The sequence below is a fragment of the Pelodiscus sinensis genome, chromosome 2 (genome assembly GCF_049634645.1).
Source record: "Pelodiscus sinensis isolate JC-2024 chromosome 2, ASM4963464v1, whole genome shotgun sequence".
Taxonomy (NCBI): Eukaryota; Metazoa; Chordata; order Testudines; family Trionychidae; genus Pelodiscus; species Pelodiscus sinensis.
This window is the reverse complement of record NC_134712.1, coordinates 237,720,194-237,747,809: the sequence shown is the minus strand read 5'-3', so window position 1 is coordinate 237,747,809 and position 27,616 is coordinate 237,720,194. Positions and strand designations below refer to the sequence as shown.

At 41.7% G+C, this 27,616-nt stretch overlaps 1 protein-coding gene across 10 annotated transcripts in view; it reads left to right on the top strand.

Moving 5' to 3' along the window:
* The window catches only part of ZMYND11 (zinc finger MYND-type containing 11), a 181,051-nt gene that overhangs the window by 113,364 nt on the left and 40,071 nt on the right, over positions 1-27,616 (top strand). For 7 of the 10 annotated variants that reach the window (XM_075922725.1, XM_075922718.1, XM_075922720.1 and 4 more), the window contains 2 exons: positions 8,192-8,351; positions 24,931-24,975. In XM_075922725.1, coding sequence (XP_075778840.1) covers positions 8,192-8,351; positions 24,931-24,975 — 205 coding nt within the window. The remainder of the gene's footprint in view (positions 1-8,191; positions 8,352-24,930; positions 24,976-27,616) is intronic. The other 3 variants (XM_075922727.1, XM_075922726.1, XM_075922724.1) reach the window with 1 other exon arrangement.

The window sequence follows — 27,616 nt, the reverse complement described above, 5'->3', positions numbered from 1 at the left end:
GTCACGCTGTTGACTCAGATTTAATTTGTGATCCACTGTGACCCCTAAATCTTTCTGCAGTATTCTTTTCTGGATTGTCACTTCTCATTCTTTATGTGTGAAACTGACTGTTCCTTTCTAAGTGGAGTACTTTGCATTTGTCCTTATTAAACTTTATCTTATTTACTTCAGACCATTTCTCCAGATCATTTTGAATTATGGCCCTATCCTCCAAAGGAGTTGCAACCCCTCTCAGCTTGGTATCATCTGCAGACTTAATAATCGTACTCTCTATGCTATCATTTAAATAATTGATGAAGATATTGAACAGAACCGGTCCCAAAACAGACCCCTGCGGAACCCCATTTGTTATGCCTTTACAGCATGACTGTGAACCATTAATAACTACTCTCTGAGAACAGTTATCTAGCTAATTATGCACCCTTCTAGTAGCCCCATCTAGGTTGTTTTTCCTTAATTTATTGATAAGAAGGTCATGTGAGACGGTATCAGATGCTTTACTAAAGTCTAGGTATACCACATCCACTGCTTCTTCCTTATCCACAAGGCTTGATATCCTATTAAAGAAAGCTATCAGATTGGTTTGACATGATTTGTCCTTTACAAATCCATGCTGGCTGTTACCTGTCACCTTATTATCTTCCAGGTGTTTGCAGATGAATTCCTTAATTACTTGCTCCATTATCTTTCCTGGCACAGAAGTTAAACTGACTGATCTGTAGTTTCCTGGGTTGTTCTTATTTCCCTTTTTATAGATGGGCACTATATTTACCCTTTCTTGGTATCTCTCCCAACTTCCATGACTTTTCAAAAATGATAGCTAAAGTCTCAGATACCTCCTCTATCAGCTCCTTGAGTATTCTAGGATTCATTTCATCAGACCCTGGTGACTTGCAGACATCTAACTTTTCTAAGTAATTTTAACTTGTTATTTTTTTATCTTAACTTCTAAACCTACCCCATTTCCACTAGCATTCACTATGTTAGGCATCCCGTCCCCATCAATCTTCTTGACAAAAAATGAAACAAAACAGTTGTTAAGCACCTCTGCCATTTCCAAGTTTCCTATTACTGTTTCTACCTTGTTGCTGAGCAGTAGGCCTACTCTATCCTTGGTATTTCTCTTGCTTCTAATATATTCGTAGAATGTCTTCTTGTTACCCTGTATGTCTCTAGTTAGATTTAGCTCGTTTTGTGCCTTCACCTTCCTAATCTTACCCCTGCATACTTATGTGGTTTGCTTATATTAATCCTTTGTAATATGACCTAGTTTCCAGTTGTTATAGTTTACTTTTGGGCCCTTAATAATGTCCCTTTGAAAAGCTGCCAACTCTCTTCCGTTGTTTTTCCTCTTAGTCTTGCTTCCCATGTAACCTTACCTGCCAGCTCTCTGCGGGTATGTCTACACAGCAGTGTTACTTTGGAATAATGTCAGTTCCAAAATATCATAGTGCACGTCTACATAACAAGTCCATTATTTCAAAATAAATTCAAAATAACAGGCTTCTTACTCCAACTTCTGTAAAACTCATTTCCTGAGAGGTAAGGGAAGTCGGGGGTAAAGTGCTCTATTTCAAAATAACTGCTGTGTAGACAGTGCCAAATAAGCTATTTCAACTTAAGCTATGCAATTAGCTAATTCGAACTACCTACTCCATGCCGCGTGTAGCCGCGGGCACGGAATTCGGACTAAGGGGGATTTAAAAATGGCGGCATCCGGGAACATGCAAATGAAGCCCGGGATATTTAAATCCCGGGCTTCATTTGCAACTCCGGTTGCCCTAATTACCCTACCTAGCTCCAACTAACGAGCTAGTGTAGACATACCCTTCGAGAGTTGGTGTGTATGATTCAATGGGAAGAAAGTCAAAGGGGGAAAACAGTTCAAGAGAATTGACAGTTTTTCAGAGAGACATTAAGGGCATAGGAGAAAACTGGAGAGATTCTAGGGGACTGGAAAAGAGCACATATAGTGCCGATCTATTAAAAGAGGAATAAAGACAAAGCAGAGAATTTCAGACCAGTCATCTTAACTTCAATACCTGGAAAGACGCTCAGATTTGGCTGTTGAAGAATTTGCAGTCCTGGGCACATAGAGCACGTGGGTACCTACAGTGAATACCTTAACAGGTTAGTAACGAGCTGTTAATTCTCTAGTTTGTTCTTATAAATGTAGGTCAGACAACTGAGGTAGATTCTCCTGTGGCACCCAGAGATATCCAAGAGCTGGTTTAAGCTCCCTAATCTTGCACAATCCAGCCGTCATATAGCTACTGTAAATTACCAGCCTGTTGATCAATAACACTTCTCAGTCTGACCTTATATTAAACTCGGTTTCAATGATCAGATGTTAATCCCTGCATGTTAATCAGCTACTTGTGCATGTGAATTTATTTATTTTCTGTTGTTTTTTTAATGTGAGCAGATTTGTAGTTTATGGAATTTCAAAACTGAATTTTCTTGATATTTACAATAAACAAATCTGTGTCAGAAATGTACGTCTAAGGCAATGGGTAAGATTATTGTATTTATTATCATTGCATTTATTAAAAAACATTACCTGTAACAAAATCTTAAGCATTTATTGCAAATACTGTCATCCTGCTATATTCTTCTACTTTAATCTTAGTGTGATTTACAGGTGGAGAAACACTGAGGAAGCTGAGCTATAAATACTATACTACTGAACAGCAGCTTAAGATTCCTCAGTTGTTTTTTCTTTGTGCTGCAGGCAGGCAACCTCATCTGGCTAGATTTGGAATTTAGCAGGCAGATTGTCTGTATGAACCTCCTCTTTACATCAGATAGACCCTTATTTTATATAGTGGGGATTAGCACTAAGGGTATGTCTACACTACCCTCCTAGTTCGAACTAGGAGGGTAATGTAGGCATACCGCACTTGCAAATGAAGCCCGGGATTTGAATTTCCCGGGCTTCATTTGCATAAGCGGGGAGCCGCCATTTTTAAAACCCCGCTGGTTCGAACCCCGTGCAGTGGAACGAGGTGTACCGGTAGTTCGGAATAGGAAGCCTAGTCCGAACTACCTAGTTCGAGCCCCGTGTAGCCGCGCTGCACGGGGTTCGAACCAGCGGGGTTTTAAAAATGGCGGCTCCCCGCTTATGCAAATGAAGCCCGGGAAATTCAAATCCCGGGCTTCATTTGCAAGTGCGGTATGCCTACATTACCCCGCTAGTTCGAACTAGCGGAGTAGTGTAGACATACCCTAACTTCCCTTTGCACAGATAAGCTATATTTCAGAAGGGTTGCTGCAAACTCCTAAATGATTTTACTTTGTCTCCCTGCAATATTCTCATCCATGTGAAAGAGAATTTGCTTTATGTCTCTGGGTTAACTGCATAATAGCCCTGTGGTGTGTATTATGCTTCCCAGCCTATTGACAAATGAAGTATTGGACAAGAACTTAACTAACCGGTATTTCCTTAACCTCCTGTCTTCAAGGCAAAGGTAATCAGATCTTTGTTGAAAACAGCAGTCAGGGATTACTTCATCTCTTTTCTTTATTTCATAACTTCTTGGTGCCAGCTGTGTCTGTGCATCCATTGCCAGCAGAAGAATCTGACTTCCAGGGTTATTAGCATCAGTTGAGCAATTAGATGTTTGAGCAGTGTTTTTTGCTTGCATCAGTAATAGAGTTGATGAAGTAGTTAGGGCTCCCAACACCATGCTTATGAAAGGTCATGTTTCACTTCTGCACATTTCTAATGTTCCTCTAATTTTATATAAGCCTGCCATGTTTGACTGTTCAAGACCATCATCTTTAATGACTCAAATCCCACTCTTTATGGCTGCATATTTTAGTCACTGTCCTAGCTGAAGAGGACTACACTCCCTTCTCCCCTGCCTCGATCCTGTAGTATTGCTTTATAATCTCTGTGAATTGACATTTTATATACATTTGTACATGCTTTTATATACATAAAGATTTTTATCCAGGCATTTCTATTATTATTTTTACATTTCTGAGTAAAATATTTTCCATAGCCACATATGCTCTTATGTGAATGCTGATAGTACTCTGTTTAAAAAAATAAACAACAAAACTTGGAAGTTCTAATGCTTTTGATCCTGAAAGCACTATATGAACACTTGTTAATTAATCAAAAAATCTTGTGTGAGGTAGGATTTGTTATCCCCTTTTACAGCTGGAAGAATGGTTTGCCTATAGTCCATGATGAAACAGGGCTTAGGATTTAGGAATGCGTGATACCCAGTCCTATGTTTATTTCTTTAGTGCACTCACTAGCCCTGATTGAAACAGTGGTCATCACCTGAGTTTTTCGATTACACAGGCAACTCTAATAACTCTTCTAGTTATAGTCTTCTAACCAAATGAAAAGAAAATTAAAAGAGTATAAAGTGACAAAACAAGTTCAGAGGTTCTTTGGCTTACGTTTGCCAAAGGCTGAGTTTTGTTATTGTAAATAAGATATTTGAACCAGATTCTCCTGAGGTACCTGTCCCGGTGACAATTCAGAGAAAGCAGAAAGCAGACTCATTTGACTATATGGGAATTCACCTATTGTAAAACTTAGGTTTGGGTCATGGAATGTCAGGCACTGAGTCTCATGGCTGCAGGATGATCAGGTGCTCAGCGGGGATGCCAAGGCAAGCTACCTGCTTCTTCTGGCACCACAAACTGTGCTGCACCCCAAAAGCAGCCAGCAGCAGGCCCAGTTCCTAGGTGGGGAGGGCGAGAGAGTGCACAGGGCTCTGCACACTGCCCCTGCCCGGAGCACTAGATTCCTACTCCCATTGCCCAGAAACCTGCTGCAGGCTGTTTCTGGGGTGCAGCATGGGCTGCAGTGCCAGGAGAGGCAGGAAGCCTGTCTTAGCACCCCTGCTGCTATGCTGACTGGGAGCAGCTGAAGGTAAGACCCTGCCCCACCTGATGCCCCCTCCAACCTGGAGCCTCTCCTATGTCCCAAACCTCTCATCCTCAGCCCCACCTTTGAGCTCACACTCTAGTCAAATTACGTTGGGTCGTGAGTGTGACGGATAGGAGTGCTGGCCTTTTCTGAACATCATGGCATTCAGCAACTAAAGGGTTAAACTCGGGTAGCTAGGGAGTGTTGTCAGGGAGCCAGGAGAGCCAATGGGAGAAGGTGTTGAGATTTGAATTGAAAGGGATACTTGCCCGCTGTTTTTGCTTTGTGTGAGTTTTAAGCCAAGAGTTGGGGGAACAAGATGAATTGAACCAGGCAGAACTACCATGTCTACAAAGAATACTAGACATGGAAATGGACTGGACCTTGAAGCATGGATTATAAGTAGATAGGGAAATGTCTATTTAGACACAATCGGTTATTTTCTTTGTTTTGTTGTTTGGTTAAACTTCTCAAGTGCTTTAAAACACTTAGCAACCAAGTATGCTTTCTCAAGTATATCTTTTGTTTTGTTAATAAAATCACCATTTTTAAGGCAGTGATTTGACTTTTGCGCCCTGGGAGGTAATAGGAGGTCTGAGTATGCGTGCGTAAGACTGAGAGGTCAGCTATCAGAGATTGCAGTTTGTTTTTGTTTTTTTCAAGCTCTCTTGTGGTAAAAGAGCTTGGGGGGTACCCCTCTGGAAGAAGTTCCAAGTGCTTCTTCCTGGGTTCAAAAAAGAAGGGTTTTTTTAGTTGATGGTGGCAGCTACCTCCCAAGACCGGGAATCTGACCTTGGGGAGCTTTTAAGCAGAAGCCTGTAGAGGCAAGGTATTTTAAGGTCTCTTGGAGTGCCAGAGTGGGGAACAGCTTTGACAACGGGCATCAACAATTTTGTTTAACTGGGTCATGAGAAAAAATGTTTGAAAACCACTGACCTAGTGTGTAGGAGATGTAGCATTGTCTGCATACCTCCCCTCTCTCCCTCCCACATTCCCTCCAGCATGTGTACCTATGCTCTCAAGTAGTAGGAGGGTAGAACAGCCTCAGACAGTAAGCCACAAAGGATCTCACCGTGAGACCACGGATTCAATATCACCCAAAACTTTATTATTACGAATTGAAAATGTAGTAGTAGCACATAAAGGCTTGGGCCCCCATTGTGCTAGACCACTGGTGCTCAAACTGTGAGTTAGAACTCCAAAACGGTTCTCAATCCCATTTTAAAAGGGTTTCCAGGATTGGTGTTAGACTTGCTAGAGACTGGGGCCAAAGCCTGGGCCTCCACCAGCTGAATCTGAAGCCAAAGCCCCCGTCTATGGTGGTGTGGCTCGGGCTTTGACTTTGCCCCTCCCCACCTGAGGTAGAGGGACACAGGCGGACTCCGGGTTTGGTCTCCCCACCTGGGGATGTAGTAACTTTTATATCAGAAAGGGGTTGTGGTGCAATTAAGTTTGAGAACCCCTGTACTAGACACTGTACAATGAATCTCAGAGCCCCTAAGAGCTTTCAATCTAGCAAACAAGACAAAATAGATGGTGAAAAAAACAAGCAGGCTGGGGAAATAAAAATAATTGGATGTTCACAGTCCTTAGCCAACTCAAATACTACAGATACTGTGACAGAATTGGAGCTGCTCTGTCATAATTTATGAATACTGTATAGCGACCTAGTTGTGGAATGGTCACTGTAAGAATATTAAGGACAAAGTGGATGTGATAATATCTTGTACTGGTCCAAGAGACTGAAATACATTGGGATGTCTAAAGAAGTTATGCCTGCATAGATTGCCATTGAGGACGGTAAGCCTTTAGGTAAGGTAGACAAGCATGTCAACCATTTTCATGTCCTTTTTCTCTGAGTATTTTGTTCTCACAGTTTAAAATAAGCTGTAATGTTGTGTGAAGGATTGTTTTGTCACTTATTCACACTGGTCACACATTACTAAAGGGAAGAACTGCAGGCGCCAGAACGCATTCCGACTTGCTCAGTAAGCACAACTGGTGCATTGGTGCAAGTTTGGTCCAAAGTGGGAGAACTATGGAATTGCACCACAGGCCAGCTGAAGGCATCTTATGGGGTGAACTCCAAGAGATCAGAAGGGGAACAGAAGTGTAATAACCTAGTGACTGTGACACATACATAGCTAGAAAAATATAGATGTTTGCCACTGATTCCAGCTCAGGTCCTGTGCGATTCAGTCATTCACTTAACTGATGCTCACTTGTTATTCTGACACATAGTCCAGAAACAGCAGTGGCTCATAAACATCGTCTGGGACATTGCTGGATTTTTTTTTCTTACAGTATTAATAATATTCTTGCACTCAGCGGAGCCGACAGCCTGGTTGGACCCTGAACAGCACCTCAAGCAGTAGAGGTGGGGCTGGTCTTAGGCAGCCCTCAGTGCCAACCGGAGAGTGCTGTGCCTGCCCTAGGTGACCCTGAGAACTTGCCTGGGGCATGGCACTACAGCAGCAATTTACAGGGCCTGGGGCTCTAGGCCCCTTTGTATCACCAGGCCCCTAGGCAGTTGCCCCTTTTGCCTCTCCAGGGGGCGGGTCAGGGAAGTACTGGTTGTACTGCATTCAAGTTAACATTGTTTTTGCCTGGGAATGACAAATGACACTTGGGCAAACATTTCATATACTAGGCCAAATCTAACATTTATCTGCAGATGTGAAGCAGATGACTTAATTGCCTTAATAATCTATTGTACGTTCTTTGCTTTTGCCAGCGTTGTTGAGAATGGCCATTCGAAGTTGGCATCCTCAAGCACAGGAGAGAGACAATATATTACCATGATTCAGAAGAAGTTCTTAGGGTTTCATGTTTGGTGTATAACTGTCTTGTCTCCTGATTAATTATGTGATGTGCCATATTCACTCTGTACGAGTAAAATTTACTCTGTATGTGTACAGTTGTTGAAGCTCATAGTTTCAGAGTGTGTAAAGCACTATATTCTCTCAGATTGGGACAAAAAGTAGAGAATTCGTCATGTATCTGCTAAAAATACCAGGTGTTGATTAGTGGTCAGCTTTGAGAATCTTTTTGGAAAATCCCTCTGCAATGCCACTGCACTCAGATTCCTCTTAGCACTTAAACTGAGGAAAACCTATCGGAGAAGGGGAACCTGAGTTTGGAAGGAGGCAAAATATGACACAAGTTTAAAAAACAGAAAAAACTTGGCAACTACTATGACACCAAATTACTTAATAAAAACATATTTTTTTTTATTCCCACCTATAAAAAAAAAAAGATTGGTAACATTTAGATTTAAGGACTTATTTTGTGCTTTGTGTGCAGGTATATGTCTCGAGTTCATGGGATGCATCCAAAAGAGACCACACGTCAGTTGAGCTTAGCAGTGAAGGATGGTCTTATAGTTGAAACCCTGACTGTGGGATGTAAGGGATCAAAAGCTGGTATTGAACAAGAAGGATACTGGTTGCCAGGAGATGAAATTGTGAGTATAATATCTAGAAGAAATTAAATCATGTTTCCTGGCATATTGATATGGAGTCTGTTTGAATTTCCATTAACAATTATTTATAGATGATCTATTGAGGTTGTAAAACAAGGAAGTGATATTTCACAAACATAGTTTTATTATTTAAATTTTACAGTGAAAAGTTGTAATTTTAAGTCCTCCCAGTTCGATAGAAATTCCTCCTTGTAGGGCTCTGCATGTGCTGCCAAGGAAAACAGTCTGTGGCTTTACACAGTTTCAGTCGTTTACTCCTCAGTGACATGGCTTCACCTCTCCTATGGTCATATGTGGAGATTTTCAACACAAACCTTACTGGTGTCACTTTGACTCAGCTGACATCTTCAGCTATCCGGAGTGATTCTTAAAGGAATATATATGTTTAAAGGATTATATTTTAAAGGGAGAGTGTTCATTTGAGGGTTTTTGAATCTGAGGAGAAAAGATTAACTCTTTTCAAAGAAGAGTTGTGTTTATAGACCATCCATTCCCAAAATAATAAAATAATAACAAAACCTGTATTAGCCAGACTGTTTTCAGACATTTGGTGTATCTGTTTTGGTACATTTTTAGCTATAAGCCTCCAAAAATTGATTCAGAAAGTATATATGGTAACTAAATCTAATTAATCAAGTTGACAGACTAGTCTGGTGTTCATAAAATTTCTAATTTCCTGCCAGAAAAATTGATACATTTTTAAAGAGAGGATGGTAAAGATGTAGGTGAAAATGTGAGATACATGCTGCTGTTTACTGTTTACTCTGAATATCTTTCTTTTAATTTCTTAGCAATGGAGTAGGTTAAAAATTACAAAAAGTCTCACAATTACCACTGTCTTCATTCAAACAATTCTGGTACTTCTGCTACTTCATTAGTAAACTAACAAAAACAGGACTCAGTTATACAACCCTCTCTCATACAAACTCATAATAGGTCACTGGAGTTTTAGATAGATGGTCTATCTCAGGGGTGGACAATAAAAAAAATGGCAGCCGACAGGGTTTGTTTCTGGCAGGCCACTGCCGCTACGTTTACCTGTACTCTGCAGGTATTAGAGGATCGCAGCTCTGATTGGCTGCAAATTGAGATTCACAACCAATGCGAGTGGTGGAAAGCAGCGTGGACCAGAATGCCGCTTCCCACCACTTGCATTGGCCATGAACGGTGATTTGCAGCCAACAAGAGCTGCTATCTTCCAATACCTGCAGGGGCGCAGGTAAACATGGAGGTAGGGGCCCACCAGGGACTAACCTGCAGACTAGATCCAGCTAGTGGGCCAGAATTTGCCAACTCCTGCTCTGTCTCCACTGCAGAGTTAGGCAGGTTACGTAAGGGTCTTGTGTGTGGATGGGACTTGAATTAAGAGCAACAATCAGGTTGTCTCAACAGGAAATTAGCCGAAAAGAGAACTTGTAAGTAGCATATTAGTATAAAATTGAGCTATATACATTGGAAGAATGATACACAAACAGAACCATATTGATTTCTTTTCCATTCAAAATACAGAAAGTAAAATACATCTTAGACAAACAGATGTCAAAGTGACAGATCGCATAAATTGCTTAACATCTAAATTCCACTGACATCATTAGAAACTGAGGACCTTCAGTTCTTGCAACATCAGATTCTAAGAGTATGTTTGCACTGTGATAGAAGTTCATGGAACAAGCAACAGCTGTCCTGACCAGTTGTGTCAGGTTCCTGGGGCTTGTGTTGTAAAGCGGTAAAATTGCAGAGTAGACATTTGGACTTGGTCTGAAGCCTGGGCTTTGAGATCATTCCCCCTTGCAGGGTCACAGAGCCCAAACTCCAGCCGTAACCCAAACACCTGCGCTGTAGTTTTATAGTTCCTCAGCCCAAGCTCTGCAAGCCTATATTAGCTACCCCAGACTTAAAATTTAGTGCCACGGGTTTTTCATTGTACTGTGGACATACTCTTAGAAACTATTTGAAACTTGTTAAAAGACTTCCACTGGCTATGCATCACACCCAGTCAGTAAAGAAAAATTGTTTCAAGGGTTAACAAAGAAAACTCATTCCCAGATATAAAAAAATATTTTATATATCCTTTTAGCCATTACATCTTACAAGCCTTAGGCCTAAATTTAGGCACTTAAATCTACATGAAAGCACAAATAAATGGCCTGAGCTTCAGAAGTGCTGAGCACAAACACACTTGCTTCTAATTTAGGTGCCTAACTATGGAAAAATATGTCTAACCTGAGGCAATCAAATTTGCCTTAGTGCATAATGTGGACTGATCACTTTGCAAATTAATAATAATAATAGTAACAAGAAAACAAATCATACAGATTGTGTAACAGCTACTCTGCATGGACAAAAGGTTTTGTTTTATAACCTAAAATATGTTTGCTTATCTGTATCAATCTAATTGCTCTGTCCGGTAAACTGACATGACATAAACTCTGGTAAAGATCTTAATAATGTTGAGTCATTGATCGGGCTACTCTGTGAAAAGGTTAAATGTTCTGTGATACAGTGCTGGAAGGTTCTGTCACAGATCAGTGGTTCACAGCTTCAGTGGTTCTCTCTGAAGTTTTATGAAACTCTGTTAATATAACACTTTAAGCAAAATTCAGTGCATTAGAAACACTGTGCAAAGACTTGAAATGGAGCTGCCAAGATGTATAGGGGTTTGTGGTTAGGGGAAGGCTCCTGCGTCAGAGGTGACCTTTATGTGGTAATGTTTAAAAAAGAAATAAAAAGAACTTTTATTAAAATGACTCTAGTGTTCTGAAAAACTGACAAGAATAAGAACATTCAGATTTAAATATGAATAAAAAATGTCCACACACACACGCCAAATTTATTTAAGATCCCAAATTGATAACAAATCATAACTCAGTGGACAGAGTTTCTAAAGGTTGGTACCGACAACAAATTAAACATGTGAAAGAGTTAATTGCACTTGTAATGCCTGAGTTTATCCAGTTACCCATTTTGCTTGGTTGCCATCCACTTAAAAGGAATGGATCTAACATAGTTATCAGAGTCACAAATTGCATCCTCCTATTATACATAAATATAGTTGTAAGCAAAGTAGTTGATAACCATTACCTCATTTATTTATTTGCTAGGATGTTAGTTCAGAATTCTGCATTTCCACTGCTACAGTCAATGGTACTAATCCCTGAGGCTATGTCTAGACTACGCTCTATTTTCGAAAGAGGATATGCAAATTCCGATCTTGCTTTCAAAAATGAAAGTAGTCTAGACATGGGGGTTTTTTCAGAAAAAATCTCTATTTCAAAAAACCTCTCTTCCTTAATTAAAAAATGAGGTTTATGCAGTTTTTTTGAAAAAGGGGTTTTTTCCTGATAAAGCACGTCCAGACTATTTTCACTTTTGAAAACTCCGCTTTCAAAAATAGAGCATAATTTAGACATACCTTGAGTGTGGCACCTTGCCTTGCTTTAGGCACCACTGTTGTCATCACCTTTAGCAAAAGAAATGTGGAATTCTGAGCTCAGGTGATAAGTAGTTCACCTCTAAAAGATTATTTCTATTCTTAACACAAGTGCCTGGTAAGTAATTTCATGTGCTCTTCTCTGTCCTACCACAACTGGCAATGCTAAGAATAGTGGTAACACATCATGTACATATAATAATACTTTCCTGTATAAAAAAATGGTGTTGAAGGTTATTTAGTTAAATGCTCTGAAATCCTCAAATGAAAAGTGCTATATAAATACAAAGGTAGCGCATTGTTTGTTATTAACAAGACTGAGTTTTCTCGTTGTTGTTGATTTAGAAAACATTTTGACATTAGTTTAAATCCTTAATGATAGTAATTCCAGTGATTTCAATGAATAACATAACATGGAAACACAATTCCTGTCTGATAAAAAATAACGTTCCTAAATGTTAATTTACTTAGGCAGTATATTTTGTTCATTCATATCCTGAAAAGATAGCAGTCTATATCTTCCTTGATGTATCTTATTGAAATCAATGGAATTGCACCAGAAATACATTTTGCTTGTTGATTCTAGATAACATTCTTAAATATGATGTGCCATGCTTATTAAAAAGTCACACTCCTTTTACTGAAGATTGAAAGCAATTCATGACTATCCTACACATTTTGTAAATTTCCTACAAATAGTTTTCATGGAGGCTATTCTTAATTCTCTATTAAAAATAAATATACATTTATTCATAAAGCCAGACAATACTACTTATACCTTAAAATGAAGATGTGTTATTGGGGAAGGTCTGGTTTGTGCACTTGACTGGCAACCACAGTTCAGTTCACGCCTTTGCAGTGGTTTCAAGTTGTTGTGTAGTTACCAGACTCTCTGATGGTGTAAAGAGGAAAGGCCCCACAACTGATTGTAGTGCTTTGTGCCTTTTCTCTGCTGCACAGACAGTGGAAGCAGGAAGAAGGCAATGCTCTTGAAATGTCACTCTTTTTTATAAAGGGGACTGGTTGACTGATTGTACTCAGTTAATTGCTGCCTCCAGCAGATGGAGACAGCTCTCTTGGCTGGCCAACCCTGCTTTTTCTGGTCCTCTTTTCTCAGAGTAGGACATGACAAGAAATCATTTTTCTTTTTCTGAACATTCAGCCCTCCCTCCACACCTCCAAACCACTTCTCCTCACATCTTTTCCTTTTTGTCAGTGTGTATGTTAGTTTAGTGGTGAGTACTTTTTGCGGGGAGGCAGTTCACTAGCTCCAGTGTTTCAAATATACAATAGGAAACGGAAAACCATGAGATTTTCCTTGTGTAAAAATGAATCCAGGCTGGCTAACTTGCTTTCGGACTTTCCTGACATTTGGAATTAATATTGAAATCATATATTTGTATCTGAAAATAATGTTACTTATTCAAAGTGACTTCAGATTACTTTTGGTCTCAAGTTAGCTAGGACAAAATCAGTTTCTTTAATCTTCCTCTGCTTGCTTTGCCCTCATTTCCACAGCTGCTATGATCAGTTGGTCTAGCATTGTCAAAAGCCCTGAGATTTTCAAAACTATTCTAAGGGTCTGAGGAAACCTCCCAAGAGATTTATCATTAGGCCAAAGGTGAAAGGGGAGGAGTCCTGTGGCACCTTATAGACTAACTGAAGTGTTGGAGCATAAGCTTCCATAGGCAAAGACCCACTTCATCAGATGCATGTAGTAGAAATTTCCAGAGGCAGGTATAAATATGCAGGCCAGAATCAGGCCGGAGATGACGAGGTGGATCCAATCAGGGAGGATGAGGCCCACTTCTAGCAGCTGATCTGGAGGTGTGAATTCCAAGAGAGGAGAAGCTGCTTTTGTAGTTAGCGAGCCATTCACATTTTTGCTAATTACAAAAGCAGCTTCTCCTCTCTTGGAATTCACACCTCCAGATCAGCTACTAGAAGTGGGCCTCATCCTCCCTGATTGGATCCACCTCGTCATCTCCGGCCTGATTCTGGCCTGCATATTTATACCTGCCTCTGGAAATTTCCACTATATGCATCTGACGAACTGGGTCTTTGCCCACGAAAGCTTATGCTCCAACACTTCAGTTAGTCTATAAGGTGCCACAGGACTCCTCGCCGCTTTTGCAGATTCATGGTAACACGGCTACCCCTCTGATCCTATAGGAACTGCTTCAGTTTTTTCACAGTGGGCCAGCACTTGCAATTCAGAGCCTTCCAGTTGAATTAGCTATAGCAGTCTGTATCTTCACTAATGTGCAAGTAATTCTAGTTATTGCTCTCCACAAAAAGGAGTAGAATGGGATTGAGCCTGTTGTTCAGAGGAATGGAGTCTTCTTTAGATTCTTTCCTTATGATACAGCATGACTCAACCGCCCCCTAATTTGGGGGCCAGGTTCAGTTCTCACCTAAGTACAATGTTACTTTTGGAGCTTAAGTAGCAAAAGTATAAGATAACTTTTGTTCGAGGCAACTTTGGTTGCAGCATAGGTATACTTTCTATTGCGTGTGCCTCGCTATCTTACTGACATGTCTAGAACTATTGCTGTTGGCATGTTCTTGTCTTAGAACATAAGAACGTTCATACTGGGTCAGACCAAAGAGTCCATCTATCCCAGTATCCTGTCTTTCAACAGTGGCCAATGCCACATGCCCCAGAGGGAATGAACAGAACAGATAATCATCAAATGATCCCTCTCTTGTCATCCATTTCCAGCTTCTGAGGCTATATCTACACTAAAGCCGTTTTTCTGAAAAAACTTAACTTACATCCACACTGCAATTGTGTTCTTTCGAAAAAAAATCAAAAGAACAGAGGGGTTTTTCCAACATTGGCAAACCTCTTTCTGTGAGGAGGAAGTGTGGATGCTATCTTTCGAAAAACCAGATCACTTTTTCGATGCACTTTGGCAGTGTGGACATTCTCTTTCAGAAGACATTTTTTCGGAAGATCTCTTCCAAAAAAGCTTCCTCCGAAATAAGCCTGCAGTCTATATGTAGCCTGACAGAGGCTAGGGACGCCATTCCTACCCATTCTGGTTAATAAGTATTGATGTATCTAACCTCCATGACTTTATCTAGTTCTGGCAAGGAGTACCACAGATTGACTGTGCCGTGTGAAGAAAAACTTCCCTTTGTTTATTTTAAACCTGCTACCTGTTAATTTCATTTGGTGACCCCTAGTTCTTATGCTATGGGAACAAGTAAATAGAATTTCCTTATTCACTTTCTCCATACCTGTCATGATTGTATAGACCTCTCTCATATCTCCCTTTAGTTTCCTCTTTTTTAAGCTGAAAAGTTCAAGTCTTTTTAATCTCTCTTCATATGGCACTCATTCCAAACCCCTAATCATTTTTGTTGCCCCTTTCTGAACCTTTTCCAATGCCAATATATCTTTTTTTGAAATGGTCCACTTCTCCATGCCCACTGGGGCCACCCTCCTCTCTGCCTTCCCTTGTCTCCCAGCTCTTGCCCATCTCTTCTCCCCTCCCTGCAGCTCCGCCTTCTCTTCCCTTCTCCTGGTCCGTCCTTCCCACCCTCCCAGTGCCTCCTGCCCTCCCCCTTCCAGCCACCTTCCGGTAATCCCTCGCTAGAGTTGGCAACTCAGTGGTAGCAGCCTCGGTTTTTCAGCCCCATCTCCAGCACCCCATGCTGGGGAGCTACAGCTTGGTGCCCAGAGCCAGTTACGAGGGAGGAATGGATCCCCATGAATCCACCAGCCCAAAGGGGAAGCAGGGGCTGCCAGCAAGCCCCAGCCTTCCAATGTAGCCTTTTGTTCCCCTGACCAGAAGTTTGTGCGCCAAGGCCCGTCCACCCCCTCAGCTGTGCTGTGTGCCAGGACTAGAACCAGGGCTACAGTACTATTTTTAGATCCGCGGTCCAGGACCCAGCAGCTGTCATGCAGACAGAGGTGGGGCCATGTGTCAAGTGGCTGCCCCATGTGCCAGGACTGGAGCTAGGCAAGAACAGCCCCGGATCCAGGGAAATAGAGGAGGTTGTGGGGAGAAGGCAGAAGATGAGGGAATCATAGAACACTAGAACTGGAAGGGACCTTGAAAGGTCATCCAGTCCAGTCCCCTGCCCTCATGGCAGGACCAGGCATCATCTAGACTATCCCTGATAGATGTCAATCTAACCTGTTCTTAAATAGTTCCAGTGATGGAGATACTACAACCTCCCTAGGTACTTGATTCCAGTGTTTAACCACCCTGACAGCTAGGAAGTTTTTCCTAATGTCCAACATAAGCCTCCCTTGCTACAATTTAAGCCCATTGCTTCTTGTCCTATGAACAGAGGCCAAAGAGAACAATTTTTCTCCTTCCTCCTTGTGACAGCCTTTTAGATTCTTGAAAACCACTATCATGTCTCCTCTCAGTCTTCTGCTTTCCAAACTAAACAAGCCCAGTTCTTTCAGTCTTCCCTCATAGCTCATGTTCTCTAGACCTTGAATCATTCTTGTTGCTCTTCTCTGGACCTTCTCCAATTTCTCCACATCTTTCTTGAAATGTGGTGCCCAGAACTGGATGCAATACTCCAATTGAGGCCTAATCAGCTCAGAGTAGACCGGAAAAATGACTTCTTGTCACAACACTCCTCTTAATGCATCCCAGAATCGTGTTTGCTTTTTTTGCAATAGTGTCACACTGTTGACTCATATGGAATGGGGGAGAACTAAGGGGAAGCTGGAGGTGAGGAGAGGAAGGGGCTGAGTGGAGGAGGCCAGGGCAGGAGAAGAAAGGAGAAGGCACCAAGGGGCATAGTGGAGGAGAGACAAATGCCTGGGGATCAGGAGGAGACAATGAGGGGAAAAGGCAGGAGGAGCAGGGGGATGGGAAGTTGTCAGTGGGAGAGGGGAGGGGACAGGGTGATGCTGGCAGAGAGGAGGGGTAGTGGGGACAAGAGGAATGAAGAGGAGAGGGGAGGAATTGGTGCTGGGAGAAGAGGGGTTTTAAGCAGTGGTGGGCATGAGGAAGGCAGGGAGTGGAACATGTCATGTATAAGGGTGCAGAGGGGTGTGAGGAGAACTAGGGCATAGGGGGTGAGAGGGTGGGTACCTAGAAGAAAGAGGGCAAGGAGGGACGGTGTTGGGAAGGCAGGGTCAGTGAGGGAAGGGGGGGCACCAGGAGGGTGCAAGGATAAGGGAAGGTGCAGGTGCCAGGGGGATTGTGAGGGTGAAGCAGAAGAGCAGACACAGGGAGCGAGGGGAAGGACAGGCACCAGAGAGCAGAGGAGAGAGGTAGGGCAGGTAGGTAGAGGAAAGTGTTAGAAGGGCTGGGCGAGGGGGCATAGAGAAGGGATGGGCACAGGAGAGGAAAGGCAGGTGCAGGGGTCAAGGATGATGGGGAGCAGGTGTCAGGAGGGCTGCTGGGGGTGAGAAGGGCAGGAGCCAGGACAGCGGAAGAAGGTGAAGGGTGGGGGGCAGCAGCAGGCACTAGGTGAGCAGATGGGCAAGGGTAGGTGGAAAACATGGCAGCAGATGAGAAAAGGGAGAGGTTTATAACTTGGGTGCCACAGTGGCACACGGGCAGATGACGATTTTACAGGGCCCCCCTTTTGACACGGTGCATGCGCGGGGCTTCTTGAAGCACGGGGCTCGGGGCGGCCACCCCGCTCGCCCTGCCCTATATCCGCCCCTGGTGGCACACATCCAAACAACCATACATGACCTCAATATTAGTGCACAAGATAACTCACTCTACTCATGGATGGAAAATAGAGGGAACCTTTTCTCCCACAGAAATTCCTGCATACTGGCCTGTTTTGAGTAAAAATGTCTTGCAAGTCAATTAGGAGTCCACTGTTAAGTACATAATCAGAAAACAACTTTTCCACACTTATTAACTCTGTGGATAAAATGCTAACCTCAAAAACTAAACCAAGATTAGGGTACTACTACATACCTTCAGAATCCCAATTTCCCATCTATCCTTGCACTGACATGGAGTTCAAACTTTGCCCAGGCCTTCCTCCCTCCCCCCCCCCCCCCCCCCCCCCACAACTCTCCGCCCTCACACTTACATTTCATACAGGCATTGTTATATCGCACATTTCCCCCTCCTCCTATTATAAGGCCACAAGGGGGGGGGGGCAGGTTGTGAAAAGACTGTACCTGTAAGAAATGTAAATTACTTTCATCCCTACCTTTAAAATTGTTCATTTTAACAACCATCCATGCTCTCCACTTATTGAGGGAAGTGCATATTCAATTTTTATTTGATTGGTTGAGAAATCTTTCATGATGGTATACTATTCTGTGACCCCTAACAGGAAAAATGGTGAAGAGAAACAGCAGAGATGACGAGTACCAAAATTTTCAAAAGGAGTGGGCAGACTTATTTGTAGTGAAAGATTGTCCTCAAACAAAAAATCGAATTTAGAATGGTATTTCATGACAAAACAGGTCATGTTTAATTTATGCTATTATTAATCATGTCAATAATCAATAACATGACATTGTATTTTTTCAGTCATGAAAATGGGCATTGTTACACTGCTCTTTGTTGACAACTTGTTCTGAATTTTGATGTAGTTTGCCTCTTTGGTTTGAAAAGGTTGCTGACCCCTTGCTATTATCCATTTCTCTGGAGTCTGAAGTCTTGGGTGGGACTGGCTAATCTGGAGCCAAATCTAGTCATAGGAATGGTATCTGTTGCAGTCAGAATTCCTTGTGTTTACAGCAAATGAGGAATTCTTGAAGTGGAAACTTTCCATATGGTCTCCAAGTTAAATGTGAACATGTAAATGTTTTTCACATGTGATGACTTGGTAACTTGAAGTATGGATGCTCCCACTCACTCTTGGAACTTCAACTTACCATGCACCTTTCACCTCCTTCCCTTGATTGCAAAGCCTTTCAGAAATCTATGAAGGTCAGGCCAAATTTCATCCTAATAGCTCTGAAGTTGCTGAGAGGTCTGGACTTCTGGAGCTGTTGAATCTCTATAGAATTTAGATCATTCTCTGTCTTTCCATCATGTAAGACCAGTTTGCTAGAGGGATTTCAGTTTGCTTCTGGGTCAGTTTGCTAGAGGGATTTCAGTCACATCAGTCTAGTGTATCTGAGGAGGAAGCAATTTTCCAAGCAGGTGTTTTCCATGCTGTTGCAAGTTCTGAACCTACTAGAGAGATCTCAAGGAAAGTCTTCAACATTAAAACTGTCTTTCTCATGGCCATCCATTCTTCCAGGAATGTGGGGAATTATTGTAATGAAATGCCAGGCCTCTACACAGACGGGTTCAAAGATACAGTAAAGATTATTTTCAGATTATTTCCCCTTTCCATTTGGTTCAACACTGTTTCCTTTCCTTATTGTGTCCATTCCCGCAACATAGGATAGAAAGCACCTGCATACAATCACAATAGCCTCTAAAGTTTCAGTATCATGTTGAATTGCAGAGGCATAACAACGGAGAGACGGGGGGCATTTGCCCCCGGGCACCTGCTAGGGTGGGCACCAATTTAACTGCCTGTGAATAGCCCCTGCAGCACAACTGGGGCAAGACAGCAAGACGGCTTCTTTTTACACTGACAGTCTCTGTGCGAGATCAGAGCAATTCCACCATGGCAACTCTGAATTCAGGGGATGGAAGGGTAGCACCTGGAGTTCAGGACTGACTCCAACTTCCACCCTCTTCCGATTCGTTTAGAGGCTGGGGTGCAGCTGCAGGCCGGGCAGACCCTGGAACTACAAAACCCCCAAGAGCTGCAGGGGCAGTTGCAGTTGAGGGCCGACCCCTAGAGCTAGTCCTCCCCACTTGCTGGAGGGGAGTAGATGGAAACTGGAGCCAGCTCCTGGAGTCCCTTGCCCCCGTGAGGATCCGCCGCAAGATCTGTGTCACACTCACCACTGGCCAGCCCCGGTGAGCTACCCCTGTCTTTCAGTGCCCTGCTATGAGCCCTTCACCTCCCACCGCCATCCCTGACTCCTGCACCTTCACCCCGTCCCTGAGCCTGCACCCAAACCCAACCCCCTGCATGACTCCTTAACTCCACCCATGCCTCTCAAACACCAGCCCCCTGTCCCGAACCCGCCTCCTAACACCAGAACCCCCTGCCCTGAGCCCCCCTACATGTCCCATCCCTCTGCTTCAGAACACGAGCAAAGCTGGGGACATTAATCAGTGCTCTATAGAGACCGGCTCCTACTCCGGCTATGCTGCAGTGGCTGCTCACAATGCAATGCCACCCGGGACCCACACAGCAGTTTTAACCCCGGTCCCTTTGCAGCCTAGCTTTATCAGTCTCCTTCAGAAGCCCCGGGTCCCGAACTTCCCATGAGCCACTGTCGTGCTGCCAGGCTTGGCGTGGACACACCAGATGCACACAGTGCGCTGCCCCTGCCTGGGGCTCAAGCAATTCTCCAGCCTCGGGGGATGAGATTCATTGTCACCCCAAACCACCAGGCCCTGCTCACCTTGCAGGCTGCGAGTTCCTGCTTCTGATGTGGAAAATTCTGCACTTTGGCTGGACAAGAGCAGCACGGAGGGTCCAAGCCAAACCCTGTTCGCATGTTTCCCTCCTAGCACAGACTAGAATGTATAAAGGGTAGTAACAAATGATTGGGGGACACAAATTTTGCCTTTGACCCTGGGCGCATAACACCCTAGCTATGCCTCTGGTTGAACTTGAGACTGTGTAAACTAAAGAAGCACATTCTTCTGTCAGGTTCTTCCTTCTACCATGAATGATTAGAACATTCATCATTGTCACCTTAGGCTGAGAGGAGAGATATTTTCTCTGTAAAATCTTTTCATAGCTTTGGAAACTCTGCTTTTAGTAGGTCTTTCCTGAATGTTGTAATTTGTTAGTGTCTCATTTCTTCTTGGTACCCACTCTCTCTGTCCTGGAGTTGGAGTTCTCATGTCCCATAGCTTGTCTGTGCTGGTTTGAGGGTGTTTGGAAAATGATAGTTCAGCCGTGGCCAACCCGCAGCTTGCATGCCACATGCGACTCTTGCCCCCAAAAAATGTGGCTCGCAAAGCTGCTCCTGTGGCCCTACCCCTCTCCAATAGCCGCAGGCTCTCCCCAGCTTCCCTGTGCTTACCGGGTCGGAGCTGCAGGGTTTTCAAAAATGGTGCCCAAGATGATGGCTGTCTTAAAGGGTCAGCCTCCTTTTTAAAAAAAAAAATTTTTTTTTGCTTTTGCTCAACAATTCTGTTCTAGTGTTTTGTTTTTGTTTTTGTTTTTTTTTTGCTTGACAATTCTGGTGCAGCTCTTCGCATTTTTTCCGCCACTGTTTTGGCTTCCTTTGTTAAATGGGTTGGCCACCCCTGTGATAGTTGCTTGCTGATTAGATAATAGATTTTTCAAACTGACACGTAAGGAAGTAAACATGTGGCTTGGTTGACATTAATGACTGTTATGTAGCACAGTCATTTTATATACTTGTACTGGAAATGTGCGTCTTGGTTTCTTCCTTTTCTTTTATTCAGGTCTAGACACCTTGCTCAGTTTTTGCTATGTTTGTGGATCTCCATACAGTTCCGGGAATGATGTATAATGTCGCTGGAGGCTGGGTGAAACCTTAGTGAAGCTGGTGGGTGTATTGGCTATCCTTGATTCAGGATAAATATAAACAGCAATTAAAATCCTTAATGTAATAGATAGCTTGAACAATGGGAGCTACCACTGAAAACTCAGGCCACATGCAAGGGCAGTCAGGAATCTGAACCAGTGGACTGGGGGGGTGGGGCTGAATGGGAGTTATTGAGGGAGCTGTGTGTATAAGGAAAGCAGCAGAAACACTTCACAAACATCCAATAATCTCCAGAAGCAGCTAGAGAATCACTTGCAGCATGAAACTGAAGAAAAGCTAAGTGAGAGCTTTTGGGAAGAGTGCTGGGTGGAAAGATGCTTCAAACTGCAAGCGAATAAACTGTCTCCTGTTGTTTGATTCCTACTATGTTTAGGGAAACAAGATCTTATGTGTGCTCTTTTTAAATAAACAGGATTGCATCAAAGAAATACCTGACTCCAGCATCAAGTTCCCTCATAATGGAAACAGTCAGCAAGACCCCTCACTCACTGGTTGGGTCAACCAAGTAGCAATAATTTCTATGGTTTGGGAAGTATGTAACAGAGCAGGATCAACCAGAAAGGGTCCCTTTTAGGGAAATTTCATTATTAGAGCTTTGTTTTCCCCCTTCTCTCTGTTTGGTGATTGAATCACTTTTGAACCTGCTGTCTGGGCTAACATTAAAGGACTTGGGGAAATCAAATTAACAGGTAAGAAATTGCCAATGCTAGTAAAATATATTGGTTTTGTGAAAGAGAGGTGAACCCTTTTGACAAAAATGTCTACAGAATATGTTAACCACACATTTATTTTCTGATTACAGCTTCATATAAAGACTTAGTACCAGAGTGATTCTGGCAAAATAATAGGTCTGTGCCTTTTGTATTAATTCACTGTTTTATTTTATACATTTTTGCAGTAATTATGACTGCTGTTTCTCTTGGCTCACTAATATATGGAAATGGTCTAATAGTTACAATGATGATGTCTAGTTACTGCTATTTTTACTATCAATATATACTACACGTCTCCTGCTTAATGGTATGTTAATTATACCACAAACTGACACATTATCCAAATTATAGATTACCTGTTTCAAGTTATAACTAAGTAAATGTCCTTTAGTAATGAACAAGCATTTCTCTCCCATGTACATTTGCCTTATAATGAACATTTTTTTTTGTACACTGAAAGTTATTCTCACCATGACAACAAATACATACTTTATTCATTAAAAAAGGCAGAGGCATGCTGACTACTCTGTTCCCTTGAAAACAACAAGTGGTCCTGTGGCACATTAGAGACTAACAAAAATATTTAGAATCATGAGCTTTCATGGGTAAAACCCACATCCTTAGATGAACTGAAATGGAAATAACAGAAACCAAGTTAGATAGATAGATAGATAGATAGATAGATAGATAGATAGATAGATAGATAGATAGATAGATAGATAGATAGATAGATAGATAGATAGATAACAGAAGTACCTGTCAATTATAGGATCTATGTTAATGAAGCTAATTAAATGGGCTAGATGTGTCCCATACATAGCTTTTGATGTGGAAATGTAGACCCTTAATTAGCCTCATTAACATGAGTCCTACAATTGACAGGTACTTCTTCTGCTGTTATATATCTTGGTTTCTGTTATTTCCAATGATGTGGATTTTACCCACGAAAGCTCATGCTTCAATATAATTCTGCTAGTTTTTAAGGTGCCACAGAACTACTCCTTGTTTTTAAAGTTACAGACTAACATGACTACCCGTCTGTGATTTCTGTTTCCTTGAGTTTATGTTTTCAGTACCAGATGTTCTGAATAGCCTGACATGTTTTGTCCCATGTTATTTTTCTGGTGTTCAGGTGTAAATTTATGTATTTGCATTAAGAAAGACACCAAAGCCTATGTAAGACAGAACACACGAAAGTGAATCCACTCATTAGTTGTCCCTTGTGCCAAATTCTGCATGTTGCTGGGAATGCCTCCCTTCAAGGAGCTGAGTAAATTCATCTCCTGTTGGCTTCTGTGCAAAGTTAGCTTCTTTTATGATGTGGAATTCAAATGATTTTAATATATAATATCAATGCAGGCGAGTAACAGAACACCATCCCATCCCATCTGCAATAAAAGCCTTTTATCCAGCATGCTGGAGGACCAGGGGATGATGGTAAATTAAAAATGCTGGTTGACTGAGAGAGAGAGGTTTGGAGTGGGGGGGGGGGGGTTGTGGGGCAAGGGTGAGAGAGACTCTGTGAGGGGCATTGGGTCTGGCAGGGGGCTAGGGTGTGGGAGGGGCTAAAGTGCCAGAAGGGGGGCAGGCGTTCATCTCTGGCAGGCAGAAACAGGAGACTCTGCTGCAAGCAGGCACACTGTCTCCATCAACAGCTGTCATCTCCCCACAGCTTCTACTGGCAACAGTTCCCAACCAATGGATTAGGAACTGCAGAGTCAGCGCTGGGAGAGGGGTTATGGAGAGGGGCCCAGACACTCCTCTGCCTGCAACAGTAGGGATGGGGAGTCACTCGCAGGGGCTGCTAAATGTGAGCAACCTCCCCGCCCCCATCCTGCACCCTAAGCCCCAAGTCTTCTTCCAGACCCCAACTTCCTCCCAGAGCATACCTTGCAGCCCCTCCTATGCCCCAATCTCCTGCCAGCTCTGCATCAATCACACTGTAAAGCAGACTTTTTATGCAGATCAGAAATGCCAGTTTATTGAACTTGCCGATTGGTGAAGTGCCGGATAAAAGGGCTTTTACTGTAATTCTGCATAGCATAATCTTTGCTGCTTAAATACAGACTGCAAAACATATATTTGCTGCCCTGCTAATACATGCACCTATAAGTCAAGGAACAGCTGAATTAAATGAGTTTTATGTTGTATCTAAGCTATGTAACTTTACTGCCAAGTCAGCTTCCTCTTGGGGGCCATGGCCAGCCTCTGGGTGCCAGTGAACCAGTGAACTTTAGCAGTGGGGCAGCTGCTGGATGGGGATTCCCTTTTTCTGCCAGTGCAACAAAGCCAGAGGTTTCCCTAGCTATTTGCAAGAAAAAAAACCAAAACTTGGCACATTGGGTACTTGCAGTGGAGTTCATTCCAAACGGCCCCCATGAATTTGTATCCTCTTGTATTTCATAAGCCTATCTTAAGGACTATGAATTTGTAACGCGATAGTACAGCTGCTGCCAATACACAATAAATAAGGTATTTTCTTAATTTGCTGAAGAATTGACACCAGCACAGTGGATTCATATCAGAGTTGCATTTTAGTCTCTCTCACATTTTTGGAGATTTCAGAAGTTAAATGCTGCTGAGTTTTGGGGGCCAAGAGGGTTTGGGGTTTTTATTTTTTGTTTTTGTTTTTTTCCCTTAAGTAGCGTAAGTGCATGGGACAGGTTTTGGTACCACACTAAAATGTGATGAAAATGCTAGTAGATAAGGTAGTATGCAAAATTTGTAGGAGGAAATGTATACAAACAGAGGATAGTAGTGACAATATGATTTCCCCATCACCATGTTTGAATTACTTCTAGACTGTGTATATCCTGATAATACAGTGGATTAACAGTATAGATACCAAGATGTTTTGTTCTTTTATTTTGAAAGGCCTACAGTATGCAGCCTTTCTCCCGGACAACAGCAAAAAACAAGGTGAACAACTTTTGCACTATGTGGTCTTAAACTGTTATTTTCTGTTATTTTCTGCTACATTTCTATCTTTCATTAGGATAGTTTAGATTACTGCATCTTGTTTTTAGAGTTATTTTATTTATCTCACCATCATCATCCTTATCACTTCCAGATCTAAGTTTTTAGCCGATACTGTGTATTTCTAGTTTAATTTTTTCTCTCTTGGTGGCAGCTGGAAGTGGTTACTCGGGTGTTAAACTTCAAGATGTGTAGTTGCAGTGATAGCTCTTTAATCAGTTCTTTTCGGAGTGGGTGATGACACCTGGTGGTAAACTTTGTAAATGCAGACTTAGCTATGATTGTTCTTGGCTCTATTTTAAGAACTTGTACCTGCTGTGACAAGAACATTGGCAGTCAGACTTTATTTAAATAACTCTAGTTTCCTGCAAGGGCAATATGTTGGCCAAAATCTGCTTCCATTAACTTCCATGCAAACCAACTGAAGAAAATGAGGTTTTATTACTGTTAGAGGATAATTTATTTGTGTAACCTGACTGTTGAAGCCAGTAGTGTATTTTTACAAGGAATATTTTGTTGTTTATTTTTTTTTTAAGATAATGAATACTGTGCATAAAATGAGTTTTATTTTTATATACATGCATTTTATGTACTTCAATTAACTGAAAATACCTTCTATGAAAAGGATGAAAAGTACAGAGAAATTTGTTTTCAAAACCTTATAGAGGGAATGCTACCGTCTACTGCTGTTTTATTTAAGATCATTCATGATTTTTGGCTTGGCCATTTCCTTTTTCTTCCCAGCAAGCGTATTTGACCATTGTCATAAAACCTTGCATTCAACTGGTAGTATATTTCAACATAAGTGGCATATCTGGAATATACTCAAATATTTAGTTCTTTCAGTAATCTCTACAAAATTGTGAACTACCTAATTGTATGGTAAAATACCTTCCCCTCAGTAGCTACAACAAATGGATTTGAGTCATCTTTATTTTTATTTAGGAAAATTTTCAATCAAAAGCTAATTTTCTCTCTTAGTTGGCCTTCTTGCTATGGTTGAAGTTTTGCAAAGTTATGTACAGATGAATAGTATTATAGGAAATGGAAAATGAACCTAAATTGATGTTTCATCTTAATATCACTTTGTTAGTATAGTAGCAAATCAAATATGTATTTTAGTTGTAGTTAAAATGTTCTGATGAAAGAACTCTGAAGTGTATTGCTATTGTACTTTGTTGAAGTCAGTATACTGTATGGACATCATAAAATTTATCAGAGCTGAGGCTAACACATTTTGAAAATTAGATCCCGTGAGTAAAAAAGACAAAAGTCTTATTATATCGTGAGCTACAGATCTGAACAACATATTAATATTTTCATCCCCAAGGTTCTGAGTTCAAAGAGAAGCTGATGAAGGTTAAAAAAATACTGTCCTGGTTAGCATTAATATTATGTGTTCTGGGGCGTAGAAGATCTGGGTTTGGGATTACCATTGCGTCCAAGGGTATTTTCTACTCAGGAGGGTCATGGAGACAATAGAGTTATTCTTCAGGGTCCAGAAAATGATGACTGCCACTTGCTGTATAAGCATCTACTAAGCAACAGTGGAGATGCTATATTGGAGGAGGTCACTCGCATGCAAAGAGTAAAGTGACAGTAGTTCCCAGGCATGGAGAAAAGAAGTGAGGATTCTCATGACTCTGGACCAGACTTGGTCGGACCAGACTTGGTCAGACCAGATGTGGTGAGAACATCTTTTCCAACAGCTGATTCCACAAGATGAGGGTAAAAAATAATTTGGTCATACTTAATCAGAATAATTCTTTTACAAAGCATGAAAACCAATTGAACAGTGCAGTATTTGCAATTGAAAGGACTCAGAGTGATACCTGAACTAGGAAAGATATTTTCTGTTCTAAGCAGAGGGGAAACTGTATTTCAGATAACACTGGCAAATGTAAACATCATTTAATTCTGACCACTCAAAATTCTGTCTATATTTTAGTCTTATAGACTTCTAGGGCTAAATTCTGCCTGCAGTCACATTCATGATCCTCTTATTGACGTCAGTGAGGATTACACACATGTATCAGGTCAGAATTTCACAGTCAAGACTAAATTTTCAAGGAAGAATGTATCAGAACACATCTGTATATCAATAGAATCACATTCCTTATCTTCCAGGCAGGGCTCCAGGAATAATCTCAGTAATGTCCAGCACTATAGATAAAACTTTTTTTCTTTCTGAATTGTATTGGGATGGCTCATCAGAATTTTTTGTGCAATAGTTCATTATTTTATTCTTTGTAATTCACACTTTAGAACTGAAAACCTGTCATTTCTAAGAGAGTAGGACACTTTTAGGCCCCACCCTTTAGTAATGTATGTAAGAAAATACACCACATCTATGGAAAGGAAAAAGAGAACACTGATCTGCAATTTGTTAAGGTCCAGTGCTAAGCACAAATGTTTGTTTGGGTAGTCTAACAATTAAGTATTTTAATAAAAGGTTAATAGCTTATATCTTACAAGACTAGAACCAAGAACACTTTTATTGTGGAGATTTTTAATGTATAGTTTGGGACATAGCTCATATTTGGGTTTGTGTTACTAACCAGACATTAAAAGAAATAAAGTCTAG